Genomic DNA, 16,261 nt, shown 5'->3' with positions numbered 1-16,261 from the left:
AAAAAATCAAAAAATAAATCTTGCATATACAACTTCTGACCCATCAACCTAAATATATTACTTTAGTTACAGATTTTGTTCTAACAATTCTTAAAAAACTAAGTTTTAAAAAAAGCATTAAAATATGCTCTGCAATCAGCTTGGCTAAGCTAACTAGACAGAGGTGATACAATTCCTAAATAAAATAAAAATGTACCTTTTCATAAATAAGCACCCTTATGATCACTGATTTCTGAAATTGAAACAGGTAGCCAGCAACAAAATGTTGCTTAAAAAATGTAAGCAGCTGTACATAAATTTTAACTTCCATTTATCTTTCTCATTCCTTATTAGTTATGTACTCTATTCAAGTAGCTACCTCTTCTAAATGTGTGAAACTGTACAACCCTTAAAATTAGAATATATGAAAAATCATGTAGTTTAACTTCATACGTAAGTTTAGATGTAATATAAAATAAACCCAATCCCTTAATCTTTACCTATTTTCAGCAAGCAGTTCATATTCTATAAATATTTTCTACCAACAATGCCCAAACTTGGCTCATAAGAAACTACTTTGTCACAAACAATAAATTAAAAGCTTTTGTGAGAAGGATGATCATTTGGAAAGGAGACACTTTAAACAATCTGCATAATTTTCTGCTTTGCCATATATCCTACAATCAGCCTTTACTACCACAAAATTCATGTGAATTTTTCTGCATCTATAGTCCAAAATTATTAAATTATCTAAAGGTATTGGCTTCAGAAATATTGTATCTGTCTTCAAAGGTGCCACATCATTGTATCTCTATGTGAGTTTATACTCTGGGGCAACTTTCTTCTACTTGTCAGACAAGGGCATTATAATAAATCAAAGGGGGGGGGATGGAGGAAGAAGGCTGAATCTAGTAAGGCTAGTGGCTTTTAACAGTTTGTCCCATGAGAGAAACTTGTCTTTTACAATTCGCTGTCCAACATATATCGGTACCAAAAAAAAGTAAAGGTGGCATCGGTATCCCAATATGAAAAAGAATCAAGCAAAGTTTGTCTCTTTCTTGATTCTTTAAAGAAGTCTAGATCCAATCCATAGCATATATATATGTGATGAAGTAAAATTTGGTTAAAAATGAGACATGTGACTAATTATAATTCAAAGGAAAAAGTCCTAAGAAATCCATAATCAGATTTCCCTGCCACTCTACAAGTGAGTGAGATATTTTGCTTTTAACCTTTTGATTTTTCCCTTCATTTAAAATCAATCAAACTCCTAACATTTCTACTGCACAGGGGGTAAAGAGAAATACATTCTGCATGCCAGTAAAAACTTCCTTGAACTACCCAAAAAATCCCCCTGAAAACTATCCCAAACAAATAGCCTGTCACAGATCCATAAGTTTTCTAGCTTAGTTCCATAGATGTTTCTTCCTGAATATGAAACAAAAAAATGTCTCTAGTCAAAACGAACGAACAGAACCACAAACCGAGCAATTGTACATACTGCAAGGTAAGTGTGCCTTAAAACAACACAACAGTTCTCATGTTTGTTTTTGTCAAACCGGTATCAGTTTAAGAACAACACTCTGCCCTTAACACTCTGATCTTAACACTATCCACCAGGGTTAGACGAGCAGGTTTTTTCCCAGTCTGTTTTGCTTTGTTTTCCAGCAAAATAAGAAATGGAAAAGAGTAATTTCGTCTATAAAGACTGCTTATAATTCCTCAATAATTGCACAGCCCTATTGTGTTATGTGAAATAGGACTGCATACAAGAGAGCGCTCCTACAGGCCTAGTTGGCTCACACAAGCTCTCTCTCTCTTGCTCCTCCCCTCCCGCCTCCTGCTCTCCCTGCACAACATCCATGACGTACCTTTATTTCTAGCATAGTGACTCTACGGCTCTCGCATTAGTAGGATTATTATTTACCCTAACTGCAGGACCCCAGACAGATGACTCCTGAGACAACACCTGCTCGACTTAACAAAACAAACTCGCCTGTTCTCCGGCAGAAAGCAGGAGTTTAAAAATTGCCCTTATTTTTTTTTTTTAAGTTGCTAAAAAAATTGCGGGAAATTCAATTTTTAAAGGGCTGCTTGCAAACTTTCCCTAGTACATCACACCGCACCACGCCGCCTGGCCGCTTCTCTTACTAGGCTCTCATAGCTCCTGGGATGCTCCTTGCCAGTCCAGTCCGTGCGCTTGGGCAGCAGCTGGGGAAAGAAAAAGATATCGCCGGTCACTAAAAGAGACCCCCTTCCTTTACCCCCCCGCCCAGAAAACATCCCCCGGAGCGCCCGCCCGCCCCCCAGCGAGGGGGGGAGGAGGCGAGGCCGCCGCAGCCGCTGGCACTCCGGCGAGCGGGCGGGCAAGGGAAGAAACGCGGGGAAAGCGCCGCGCCACTTACCTCCTTCTCGGCGACTTCTCGGATCAGGACCTGGAGGAGCAACAAAAAGGGGGAAGAGGGTCAGGGGCAGCGCGAGGGAAGTAGCCATATTCCCAGGCCCGGCCCCGGCGGCGATCCTTACCTGCGCGGCTTGCTGGCAGGGTCCGTCCTCGAGAAAGCGAGCGATGAGGAAATAGAGCTCTGCAGAGGGGAGGGGGAGAAAGGGGGGGGAAAACACACACACATACCGTGAAAGAACGGGCGAGGTGAGGGGCGAGGCGGCCTGTAAGGCGGCAGTCCCGGCCCGGCACCCACTTACCCGCTCGCAGCTCCGCCGAGTGCCTGCCGCCGCCGCCGCTGCTGGAGCCGCCGTCCCCGGACATGGCGAGCGGAGGAGCCCGGCTAGCTCAGGCCGAGCTCCTCGGCAATGGGGCCCTGCGGCTGAAAAGCACGCTCCCCCAGTGGCTGTCACGGTTTCTTCAGCAGCAACGAGAGTCGGAGCTCCACCATTCGAGCCCCGGGCAGGAGGAGGAGGAAACAACAACTCGCAGCAAAACCCGCCGCCGCCGCTGCTGCTGCTGCTGCCGCCGCTGCTCCTGACCGTTTGCCACAGCGCCAGTAAGCGCGATCCCTCCGCCGCGACAAAGAGTCCCGGCCCCCTCCCTCAGGGCGCGCACACCCCCTTGGCCGCGCACCCCTGGCCCGCGTCGCCTTCGACCTCCCAACAACCGTCCGAGGGTTCGGATGCCGGTCCTCGGTGTGCCGGGCCAGGCGGAAAGGACTCGCGTGCCGGCTCAACAGCGGAGGGAAGAAGAAGATGTCGGAGCAGCAGAGGCGGGGTGGAGGGTGGGCGGGTAAAGCTCGCTCGGCAGAAAGGCGCTTTCTCTGTGAAGAGCTGGGAGGCCTCGGCGGAGGGATACCTCGCGCGGGAGGGGGAGGGGAAGAGGCCCGTTGGCGGCGGTGGCGCTGGAAGTTGCTTAGTTTCAATGTAGCCGAAATAGGAACCAAATGAGGCAAAAATGCCCCCAGGGACCGTAGGCCTCACTGGGTGAGGCGGGCATGAGGAGCTCCACTTAGCCCTCGTTATCAGGGCCTTTTGGAAAGAGGGAGGGAGGAAGGTTGAGCAGAGTCCTGCCAGGCTCTCTTGCTTTCATGGCCCTCCTTGCCGCCTTTATATGGTACAGCTTTCCATCTGCTTGTAAGTTACCATGTCATGTATAAATATATACATATATATGTATATAGTTATATGTATATATTCCTGTGTGCGTGTTTCTCAGTATGAGTGGGAGAATCGGGGTGAGTGACCAATAAAGTGTCTAGTTTTGCTAAGCGTTTTCTGTAAATTGTCCTTTGTTGTTGTTGTTTTTCTCTCTCCGGTTGAGATGATGAATAATATCCTGTTATCAATTGTGCTTAATTTTAGCCTCAGTATTCTTCCTGGTCGCTGCCAGTTTAGTAATGGGAGATGGTGGGCTCTCTTCTCCCCTCCCCAATTTTGTACCAACAATACAGTTTTATGAAAATGAACACATTGAGAAAGATGGAATGAGATGAAAGTATGGTGGATTTGAAGTGAGGTAATTTACAGCTGGATCAATAACAAACAGAAGCGTTAGGCAAGCTTATTAGTCACATTTCCTTTTTGTCTTTCATGCTGCATATAGGCAATGAATAGGCTTAATCTGCCAAAAATGACCTGCTTGTTTCATTGTGAAGAGCAAGTTTATTTATGTTCTGCCAAAAGCATACCGGTACCTATTGATTGTGTGAAGAATCTATGACTGGAGATTGAAAATAAGATTTTTTTGTGTGTGTATTCTGCCTCCAATAAGAATGATATGTAGCCATTGGAATAATTGGGTTGCATTAGTTATAGGCCAATTACACTTACATTTTGATAAGTGAATACTTAACAGTAAAACTAAGCTAAAATGCTCTTTTTTCCTTACTAGAAAACGGTTTAGCTGATGCAAGCTATATAGCATTTAATTAATAACTAGTTATAGTATTGCAGTCTGTTTGTGATGATTTAAAATGAAGTTACTCACAACTGGGCCCACAAAAGGAAACAGTTACTACATAAATGCTTGTTTTAGCATAAAGCTGTTGCTTTAAGAGGAATTATAGCAATAATGTTTCAGCTTCATTTTACACTAGAAAATATGTACAGAAAAATTAAATAAACTGTTGTATGTAGCTAGTCCAACACAATTTAGGTTATATCTGGAAAAAAAGAAACATTGCATTCATGGTACTTTGATTAATATGATAACATAAACTAAAGTTACATGTATTTAGAATGTTACTTTTGTAACATTTTAACTAGTTTTAGTAGTATAATAAATCTATTATATCAATCATTTTTGTACTACTGTTTTATGGATTCCATTTGATTCTAGGTTCTAGTATTTGCCTATAATCAATTGGATACAAATGTTACTTCCATTGCTCTTTTCCATAAAGATTTCCTTTTAATAAAGTATTCTGTAACTCTTTATTTATGATACAGAATATAAAAAGTAATTTTCAGAAATTGTAGATAGATTTAAAAATGGTCATACCTGATTTTTTAATTGCTTATGGATGCAAAACAAGCTTATTCTAACAAATTACATTTATGTCAGATTGAGGGTATATTTCATTATTTAATATGGAAAGATTTAATTTTTTTTACTCTGATATTATTATTTTGCATGTTGCATAATAATTTTATTTGAATTCATATTGCATAATCAAATTTATATTACAAAAATGATTCTGTATCAAAAAATACTAATCCTATATGTGAAGAGTTAAAGACAAGAGTTGTAAACTTTTATTTTTTATTATTCTTGTATGCAAGCTATTTTTCCTTCCATAGAAGACTGAGTATTCTTTTGGTATTATAATAAATTGAGATTACTGGTGATATTATTCAGTTCTGAAATTATAACTATATTCTATTAATTCGGTTTTCAATATAATTTAGTAGTGTAAAGTAATCTCAGTAAAATTTTCCAGGTTTCCTTACAAAATACTGCTTTTGAATTTTTATCATTCTTGTTTAGTTGTACTGGTTCATTGTGATGAAATGATTCTTTGTGAGCCAATTCTGTTATAAATGAGCCTTGCTTTATATGAATAACATTGTCTCTTTTAAATTAAAATGGCTGCTCAAAATATAGTATGTTATAATTGTGATTTTATAATTTTCTACAAAATCATATTGTATTATGGGAATCTATTGTTGACATATGATTTTGTTTTAACTTTTATAAATATGAGCATCTCATTTTTGGGGTCATTAATATACTCAGAAAATTTATCATCTCCCATCCATGATAGTACTGCTAGAGGATAACAGCTTACTTTATAAAGAAAATGACTCATTTTTAATAAGAAATCAGAAATATTTACTGTTATTTATAACTCCTAACTATTCATGGTGAATAATTGATTTCTATAGGATATTTTCTGAAGAATATTAAGATAAACTTCATGAATGAACTTGTATTCACTTAATTAGGACAATTATGTGAACTCTTTTGTTAATACCTGATTTGTCATGCAAAACATGATATTATCTAAACTGCATTTAATCATGTGATAGTTCTGTAGGGCCACATATAGGAATAAATGTTGGTTTAAATACTTTGTCTATTGTAGAAGTCTTACTGAAAATCAGGGATTTATGCAATTTTGCATTGCATGATTTGCTTTCCAATGCAGAAGTAATTATATCACAGCTTTTATGGCTTGCTTTGTAATAAGGAACTTGCAGCACCTAATTTATTTGGATTTGCTTTACAAATATGAATAGGATATTAGCAGTGAACTATTAAATATATGGGATAAGAAGCCTTTTTGTGAAGAACTTTGATACATTAGCAAATCCTGAAGGGACAATGAAGAGAGACATTTGTTGCTAATTCCACCTCCCTCTCCAACATTTTTGCACTATATCCCATGCTGTTTTAGAAAATGTCTAACTTTCTCTACCAGATGTTTGCCTAGTCCAGAGAGAATCAATTATGCTTCCCTGTTCTCTGTGTAGCAACTGCTTGTCCTTTTCAATTCAGGCTCTAGGACATTTGATTTAATCTAGAGAAATTACAGTAGTTAAAAGTTGCAAATGGCTGTACAGTATATACTTTAAACAGTTGTTCAAGACTTGACCTGTCAAAATCACTTCTAATAGTTCTGATCATTTTTTTAGAAAATATTTCTACTTAATTATTAACTTAAAAGTAAAATGGATATTTTGGGAACAAACATTTTGTAAATTATGTCTGATATTACAATAAATGATATGTATATAATATGTAATATTGATATATACCATTGAAGATAGTTTTAACACTTTCTATTTAGTTCAAACATCACAAAATTATTTCAGATATACTATCAGTGCATTAAAATATGTTTCAAGAAAGAATCCTTTACAAAACTGTGAAATGAAGATTCTTGCTATAAATGCTTAAAAATTGTATAAAGTATTTTTGCAAAAAAATTATCTTTTACCTGAAATGAACTACATTTTTGAAATTTCTACATTTTATAATGAAGAACAAGTGATAGTCAATCTGCAAAGTTCAAACTGTTGTTAGGTATTAAAACAACCAAACTAAGGATACTTGGAATCTAATATTATTATATTAGACATATATGACTTTATTTTCAATAAATAAATTAGATAATCAGATATGATATCAATTACCTTTTCTTTTCTTCATTATCTTTTATATTATTTTTTTTCTTTCCAAGGTGATGTATTTGAATGCAATATGTAGACCAAGTGATCTACATTTTACATTTTGATGTATCTGTGAAGAGTGATTGTGATTCATGCTATTTTTGCCTCTTCCAGTTGCCTACTATATTTCACTGTGGTTACCAAAAAGGCAGAAGGAACAAAAACTTAATAATTATTTAAGAAGTAGCAGTGTATTATAGCGTACAGTAAACCAATATTATGAGACATTGTAATGATAAAGACTTAAGTGTATAATAAAATGTTCCTGATGTTTCCTGGTTCAGCATGTCTGCTTTTAAAATCAAGACTAAATTTCTAATTTTATTTTTTATTTTTTTGAGAAAGGGGAATTTTCTTTACTAATACAAGATTCTGAGGGGAACCCCGAATTAAAACTAATAGTTTCAATAATAGTCATAAAATGTTATTCATAGCAATGCAAAGGTAAAAAATTGACCCCTTTATTTATTTGTTTATTGTGTAATTCTATTAAATTTTTTCTGGGCAAATGAAATCATACAATGAACAAAACAAGCAAAATTTATCTAGTTCTTAGCTTGTAAGACTTAAGTTAACGAGCCATAGAACATCATTTGAAAATTTATTGCATAGCTTTTGAGATATTAAGAATCACTTTGGAATCATTTTTAAAATATTCCAATGTGTCCGGAAAGCATTTTCAAAAAACTTAGCCTTTGTCTAAGAAATGAATTCAAAACTTATTTATCTTTCACAAAAGGATGATAATTTTAAATATTTAAAAATAATTGTCACATTTATGTGTCTTAAATCTTTCAGCCCAATAATGCAATCATTTAGCTGTAGTTTTATGCAATAGAACATTATATTTTATGCTACTATTACATATATCAATAGTTTCTATTGTATGCCATTAGCAAATAACACAGTAGTTACGCACTATTATTGAGATTTAAATTTATTCACACAACTAGTCATATAACTGTTCATTACTTCAACTTCTGTGATCTCTTTCAGCATCATAAATTGCCTATATGAGATATTAAGTCAGAATTTCTTGGTTATGAATTTTGGTTAATATACGTTCAGATTGAAGCATCTGAATTAATATACAAGTAGAGGTAGGGAGCAGGTATCCTCCTGCTCCCTACTACAGGGATATTATTTTATAAACCTTGATTAATTTAGGAAGAATTAACTATCTGATCTACCTTTCAAGTGTGTTTTATTTCTTCATTCTGTAAATGGTTATACTTTCTATATAAACATTCAGTTTCATATAGATAGCTTTTTGAAGAGATAATTGTAGTGTATAGAACAAAGACAATCATTTTCAGATAGAAGTTGCCAGTGACTTTTTAGTGAAGTGTGCACTAGTAAAGTGAGAACCAGACAAGCATTGTCTTATATATAATTAAATACAATTAATATGATTATTTCATTGTGTTTAAAATATTTCTACTACATTTGAAATTGTCGTCCTGTGACCACTCTGGGAGGGCCCCAGAATGGGCACTACCGGGTCGACAAGATCCTAAGACTCCTTTTAATAGTCTTAATTTCTTCAAAAATAAAGATGATAAACATTGGTGGTTTATTTATCTAATTCTGCATTAAACTTAAACTTTCAAATGTTGAGATTTAGGGCACACAGTCTAATTAACTACCTTCCCTTTTTTTTCATCTTGAACTGTTTTGTTTTGTTTTTTAAATTTTACCTATAAAGTGCCTGGAGTTGAGGAGAGGGGCAGAAAATTGAAATAATAAATAAATGTAGCATTTTCTATAGACGTAGTGAGGTATTCTTTGAGAAGAAATGTTTCCAAAGTTTTACATACTTAAGAGATGCTTGTAAGCATGAGTAGAAAGATGCTTTCTTGCAGATTTCACCATCAAATTATATACCTATGATGGTGAACCTATGGAACATGTGCCCGAAGTGGCACACAGAGCCATGTCGCCTGGCACATGTGGTGGTGTTCATTCCTCTTGGGTTTCTGGCATGCACGAGCGCGTGACGATCAGCTGTCCTTGGTGTGTGCAGCAATGCTAGAAACCAGACGAGCTGGTCTTCCCTTTTCCTGCGTGATCATGCGTGTCTGTCACTGATCATCGCACAGACATTTACGCCAGAAACCAAAAACACTAGTGCGCTGGGAACCAGAAGTTCATTTATGGGCATGCATTTAAGGGTGCATGTGCTCCCTTTTCGGCACTCGGTGCCTAAAAGGTTTGCCATCACTGTTATATACCAACCTTCACATTTTCAAGACCAATCAAGTGTTTGAAGAAGCCTGATTTCACTTGTGTTTGTCTTAAGAGAAATTCCTTATGTGTCCAATCACACTTGGCCAATAAAATTCTATTCTATTTTATTTTAGAATTAATTAAAACACTAAAAGATTAGTGTATCATTAAATATGAAGCTTATATTATGTGTTTGTTAAATAAAAGCAAAAATAAGTTTATCAGAAATAAACCTTATAGCAAGAGTACTTTATTATAAGATTTACAAAATATTTGTAGAAAAAAATCAATTGCTATTGGCTCTATTGTGTACATGTGCTGTCTTTGGAGATTTAATTCCTACAGTCATTGTGAAATCAATTATATATGGGGTTGTCTACCCATTAAAACTTCTTAGACAACCATCTGAACTCTAAATATTTTTTTAAAAAACCTATATATATATTTAAAGTTGCCCTAGAATATTCAAGGAATTCTGAGAACATTTAATTAGATCTCAATGAAGTTCTAATAATCATTTTAGTATTTTTGATTTATATGTATGTGTAATAGGCATACTAAATTAAAATGTTTCTAAAACAATGTGCCTTTAATATTTAGTACCAGTTACAGGTTAAATATTAGAGATAAATTTTCAGTGCAAAAATATTGTAAAACTAGTGATATATTTCACATATGAACAAAAATGCAGTACTATATGTGTTATCCCTGTTGGCCACTTCAAACGTAGTATTTTAAATGTGTGTTTGTAATCAATGTGCTAAGATTGTCCTTGTCTTTACAACACACGTCCATGCACTAATAAGAAAGAGCAGCCTCTCAACTGTTTCTTTATCTATATTGGAAGCTTCCTTGATAGTCTTAATTGCTGTATTTATATTCAAAACTTATTTCTTCACTTGTTCAATGTATTTACATAAATGTACTAATAACAGAGAATATCTGTATTATGCAACTGCAAACATATAGTTTTAAAATTGTAATCTGCTACCTCTGCCTCTTTTATTGGATTTCAGTTGTATTTTTCATCCAAAAAGTGAAGATTTTTACTTACATATAAATTTATTCTTTGTAGAGTGAATGATCACACTTATTTTTTAAGTCATTAAGCCAATGCTACTGTAATACATCCTGTGCTCACAGTGACATCACAGGGTTGGGTGGGCAAGCTACTTCTTGCCCTGAATTCTGAATTGAAAGAGAACCAAGTCCTCAAATGTTAGGTGAGGTGAACTAGAGTAAAATAAAACAACAGAAATGTTTAGCTTTTGTTCAATTTCTTTATCACTTTTTGAGCATTAACTACAAAAATGATATTAAAAATCAATGATTTTTACTTATGTTTCCATAATTTGGAATAATTTTCCAGTTTGAAAATTTTTCTAGGTAGAAAATTACCTGATGAACCTAGAATAAAATGAGATCTTAAGGTGAATAATTTATGAAGCAATGTATCATAAACATAATCATTCAGAAGAAAGCCCAAAAGGACTTTCTTTCCTCAAAAGGAATTTCCATTGAAAACTGATGGAAATATGAATAATTTGTTGTGCTTAATTTAAAGATAGAGACAACTTTGCAACAAAGTCAACTTTTGATGACTATATAAATACGTCCATGTGGTTTTCTTGGCAGCAGTATAGTTGTGGTTTGCTATTAGTTTTTTCCAGAATATTTTTCAACTTCTCAGTCTATCCTATGGTTCTGAAATTCCTGATGTTCTCCCATACAAAAATACTTAATAGGTCCAGCCTAGTTTAGTATAATGCAAAGTAGCATTAATTATTGGTAAATACAGATTTTAATAATTTTTCACAATCCTATCATTAATTGAAAATAAACTGTTTAATAAACATATATTTATCAGTGTTAAATATAGGCGATTCTCACTTAATGATCTCTTGTTCAGCAATCATTCAAATTTATAACAGCACTGAACAAGCGTCACTACCAATATTCATAGTTGCAACCAACATAGTGTCTCCAGTCACATGATTGTGATTTGGGTGCTTTGCAACCCAATCACAATTAAGATGTTTCAATGTCCCATGGTCATGTGGTCACCATTTGCAACCTTTACTGCTGGCTTCCAGCAAGCAGCATCAGCTGGAAAACTTGCTGGGAATCTGTTATTAAGCATGATGTCATGTGGTTGCAGGAAGTTGCATCCAGCAACCACATAACAACAGGCTTATCAACAGCTATTGAAACTGCCATTCCTAAGCAGCATGGTCATGTGACTTCACACTTTACGATAGCATAGCTTAGCAATAGAAATTCCAATCCAGGCTGCCATTGTTAACTGAGGATTCCCTGTAATTGTCAATGTAGAGCAGGACCTCTTTATACTCTTTTCAAACAAGTTCAGCTAAAGAATATATATGAATTATTATATTATAAATCAGAGTATAAAGAAAGGGAAAGTTAGGGATAAATTTCAAATAGCTCCTTTTTTAATTTCCTTTATCTTCCCCCCCTCCCCCCAATATTCTGCCGAACAATAAATATTAACATAGCAGAAACTTAATATTAAGCTTAAACATCTAATATAACACATTTTGCAACTTTTTATCAATCACATGTAACATTAATATAATTAAATTTGTTAATCAATGTCCTAGAAATCATATTAATGCTGATCTAATTTTTGTCTCATCTTTTAATATTTCATTGATCTAAATCATCACAGAGCTAACACTTTCCAGTTTCTATTGTATAAACACTATATTCAGTTATTATCTGTATTCTATAATGTATTATTCATATTTTGTAATGTATTAAAACAGCTAACTTGGAAAAAAATAAAAACAGCATGTAAAAAATGTATAAATGAATTATTCATATTAGAAAGTAGAACAAAAGTTAAGTTTGATATAATACCTTATATCCTTTATCAAAATCTAAAGAAAGGAACTATAGTTAATATCCTGTTTGTTTTCTATTTTATATAAGCTATTATTTAATTTCCCTTTAAAATCCTGGCACTTCTAACAGCAGTCATTGATTGTGATTAGTTGCAAAAGTTTCTTTTAAAAAAAATCCATCAAATCTCAGTAATTAAGAGATGAATCAGAAATTCAGACTTTTTTTAGAAATTGCAAATTGTTTTATTTTTTTTCCAGTGTTGGAGCATTTACAACTTCTGCAAGCAAGTTGTTTCATTGATTAATTGTTCTAACTGCTAGGAAATTTCTCCTTAGTTCTAAGTTGTTGGTCTGTGATCAAATAAAGATGTAATTTGGTTTGATCTTTAGAATTTGTGTGCATCTTGTAATATTTTACCTGTTATGGAGCTACATCTAGCATCCATGAAGATTTCATCTTCTACAATTGGAATTCCGTTACTCTCCCTATGTGCATCTCAAATCTGAAATTCCCCAACTTTTCAGCGTATACTTCAAAGTACATGACAATAAGAATCAATTCTATTTACTTAGTGTTTCATATTTTTGGAGTTCATGGTTACCAAACACCCACACATCTTTGGGTGACTTACCTTTTAAAAGTGTGAAACAAAATGAGAACAACATGGATACCAGGGGAGAAAAAAAAGCAAGCCCAATCTATTGTGGGGGTGGGGAAAACCAACAGAGACTTCACAACTATCATAGCCCAGGCCTGGGGAAAACCATGTTTCCAAAGACTTTTAAAATGTTTGCAGGCTGGGACTCTGATCGTACAGAAAAGGTGTGCCTCTAGAGTCTGATAGGAGATACTATTTAGTTGAAGGAATCCGGAATGCATCCATTCTGTCTAATCTTATGTGTAGGAAAAAATTATTGGAAATGAGAAGTCCCTCAAATAACCGGCCTTATGCCATCAAGGGCTTTGTAAGTAATAACCAAAACCTTGAAATGCACCTGGAAGCCAAATGGTAACTAGCTTATTTTACAAAGCAGGGCTGGCTCATAGGCATATTGTGGCATGTCATTGATGTTTTGCTATATTCTGAATCAGTAATTTTCAAGGGCAGCCAAACGTAGAGGCTATTGCAGGAGTCTGGCCTTAAGTAACTAAAGATGCTCCTACTCTAGAAATGGGTGCAATTGACATGTTAGATGGGTCATTGCCAAGGCCCTCTTGGCCACAACAGAGTTCAAAGTCCAGTATGATCCTTGGATTTTCAAGTGATAAATGATTTGCTGGCGAATGAAGTCACCTTAACCTTTGCCTTAACCATTCTTAGTTTAACAACATACTCTTCTAAAATCCTAATATTCCAATATTATTTTCAAGTTTCTTTCATGCATGACAAGCTACCTGGTCATTTTCAGTCATGTTCTCCTTGTCACTGCTACTAGGTTTCTTTAGATTTTGCTAGAAAAATAAGAGTTCTAATATTTTATGTATCATTGTACAAATGTATAGGATTAATAGTTTGCTTTCCTAAACACTTGCCCAAAGAAAGATGAGAATTGAACAGCTAATTTCAATGCTTCAGACATGTATAAATCATAATAAAAGAAGTCTAAGCAAACTATTTTACAGTGTTCTTTTGAAATCATTCTTAATCAGCTGATAGATACCGTGTTTCTCCAAAAAAGACAACCCACCTTGAAAAGCCCTATCAGGTTTTTGAGTGCATGCAATCAAATTAAACCCCACCTACAAAATTAGCACTAAGACCCCAACCCGGGGTGCAGGGGGTGGTGTGAGGCACACAGGTAAAAAAATAAGCTAGGGTGGTAATGGGGGTGTGGAGCTGCCCTACATACCAGGCCTCGCACACCCCGACACCTGCCTTGCCTTCTGTAGCTGCTTGCCGCCACTCACACGCATCGCCCTGGCCTCCATTTCGTCTTCAGATCAGAGGTGGTATACAGCAAGTTCTGACCAGTTCTGGAGACCAATAGCAGAAATTTTGAGTAGTTCGGAGAACCAGTAAATGCCACCTCTGACTGGCCCTGCCCCCATATATTCACTGCCTCCTGAATCCCAGCTGATCAGGAAGAAATGGGGATTTTGCAGTAACCTTCCCCTGGAGTGGGGAGGGAATGGAAATTTTTCAGTATCCTTCCCGTCACACCCACCAAGCCACACCCACCAAGCCATGCTAGTGGTGTCTGCTTAAAGGAATACTAACTATATAGAAACGTAACATGGAAATGTAATGGATGAATTAATCACTGTAATCTAAACAACTTTGCTAAAATAGTAGACTGCCTGCATAACTGAAAAGACATCGACATTGGTGGGCTTGTTATATGGGCCTCAAAAAAGAAACAATTACATGTAACTAGAAATTAAGTCTATATGGAGAAATTAATATTTCTTCATCAATATCTGTATTAAAAATGTAACAAAATTTGTATATATGTTCTAGTACAACTCAATGAAGCTGCCCAGATATGCCCGTTTTAAAGATGTGCATCTGTTCATATTTTACCTATGTAAGTGTAATAGGAAATATTATTGTATTAAACAACACCATAAGGGTTTCTTAAATGGAGTCACTTTTAGAGTGCTTATTAATTTTCACTTTCTCTTTATAATAGGATCCTAAAATAGCAGCATTCTAGATGATACAAAAACCCATCCTGAGAATTAAGACTGCTACATGCAACATACTTGCAAAAAAATGAATATAGTGAATTAACTACTTAAATGAGAAATGTGATAATAAAGGAGGTGCGGAAACTGCAAGAATGCATTAACTGAAGGCCAAAATATAGTAATTGATACAAATTAGATACAAATTTCTGAAGGTTGACTAGTAATCTTGTCAGGAAGTAAAGCATAATCTTATGAACCAAATCAGGTTTGCAATCTTTAGTCTTTCACATACTTATTGAAAGATATTAGGATTTACCTTGAAAGCAATTATTTAAGTTTATCTAAACAAATCTTGATGGTGAGCAAAGTAATAGTTGGCACTGAGCATAACAAAGAGTTGAAATTATATTTGCTTTATGTATCTGGATTACAAAGAAAGCAAAAAATAAAGATGGACATCCCTATTGACATAGCAGATACACTCCAACTTCCACTCTGTAGTGGTTCCCAGGGTGAAAGCATTGATGTGTCTGGCTAGAGACTTATTTCAGGCAGAAAAGCAGAGATGCAAAGCTGAAGCAGATAAACAGCACCTGCTCCCTTATTAGAAAGACAGATGATGAAGTGGAGTCTGGTGTCTTCCCTTAATGCCACAGCAAGGGATTTCGGAAGCAGAGTAGGACAGTGGAGTGCTCCTGTTTTCCTCGTCCTCGGTACAGTAAAATACTTCGGTAATATGGATGCATACTTTGGCAAATTCAGGATTAGTCTCTTCACTTTCAAATGACAAATTCCAACAATGCCTACCACTCAAGAATTTTGTAAAATTCTTTTATGGACTATTAAAGCCATGGGTATTTAATAATTCTTATTTATAGTGATGGCAAATTTCTTACAGCATACATTTCACACATGTTCTTTTAAATCTCAAAATGAGAGGGTTAATTATATTTTTAGTATCTTTAATACTGCTAAAAATTCTCTAGCTACCAATCAATTTCAGTTTTAATTCAAAATACAGGTGTTTTAAATCCTATAAACTCAGGACTCAAGTTACTTGAATATTTTCTGCTACAGAAAATTCCATACTTACAGTAAGTTTTCATCCAGGTCTCCCTACTATCCAAGATCTGAAAGCTACAATAATTTTAGATAAGTTTGTGATGTGTCATGAAAGGAATTTTCTGTCCAGAGAAATTAATCTGAGGCAAATAATGCTGTGGAGAGTTGCCATCAACAGAAAATACTCCAGTAATATGTCTACCCTGTTTCTTGTCAGATATGTTCCCTGCTTTGCAAGTAATGTCTCTTTCTCTTTACTGTGAAGTTTTGTGGTGATCTCTGCTTTGTAATTTTCATTTATAGATTAAGTTTCCCTTAATCTTCAAAGTTCATTTTAATCTCACTAATTGTAGTTTTTCTATTTTCTTAGTTTGCAACTTTT

At 35.4% G+C, this 16,261-nt stretch overlaps 1 protein-coding gene across 4 annotated transcripts in view; it reads right to left on the bottom strand.

Moving 5' to 3' along the window:
• Positions 1 to 2,942, bottom strand: part of PHIP (pleckstrin homology domain interacting protein) — a 97,901-nt gene extending 94,959 nt beyond the window's left edge. For 2 of the 4 annotated variants that reach the window (XM_058176024.1, XM_058176030.1), the window contains exons 1-4: positions 2,683 to 2,937; positions 2,506 to 2,564; positions 2,385 to 2,414; positions 2,131 to 2,190 (exon numbers count right to left, since the gene is read on the bottom strand). In XM_058176024.1, the coding sequence (XP_058032007.1) occupies positions 2,131 to 2,190; positions 2,385 to 2,414; positions 2,506 to 2,564; positions 2,683 to 2,746 (213 nt within the window). In that variant the 5' untranslated portion in view covers positions 2,747 to 2,937. Of the gene's footprint in view, positions 1 to 2,130; positions 2,191 to 2,384; positions 2,415 to 2,505; positions 2,565 to 2,682 lie in introns of all 4 variants that reach the window. The other 2 variants (XR_009154282.1, XM_058176039.1) reach the window with 2 other exon arrangements.
• Positions 2,943 to 16,261: the final 13,319 nt, after the last annotated feature.

Source organism: Ahaetulla prasina, chromosome 1 (assembly GCF_028640845.1).
Source record: "Ahaetulla prasina isolate Xishuangbanna chromosome 1, ASM2864084v1, whole genome shotgun sequence".
NCBI classification, from domain to species: Eukaryota; Metazoa; Chordata; class Lepidosauria; order Squamata; family Colubridae; genus Ahaetulla; species Ahaetulla prasina.
Note: the sequence above shows the minus strand (reverse complement) of the source record. Positions and strands in the feature narration are given on the sequence as shown.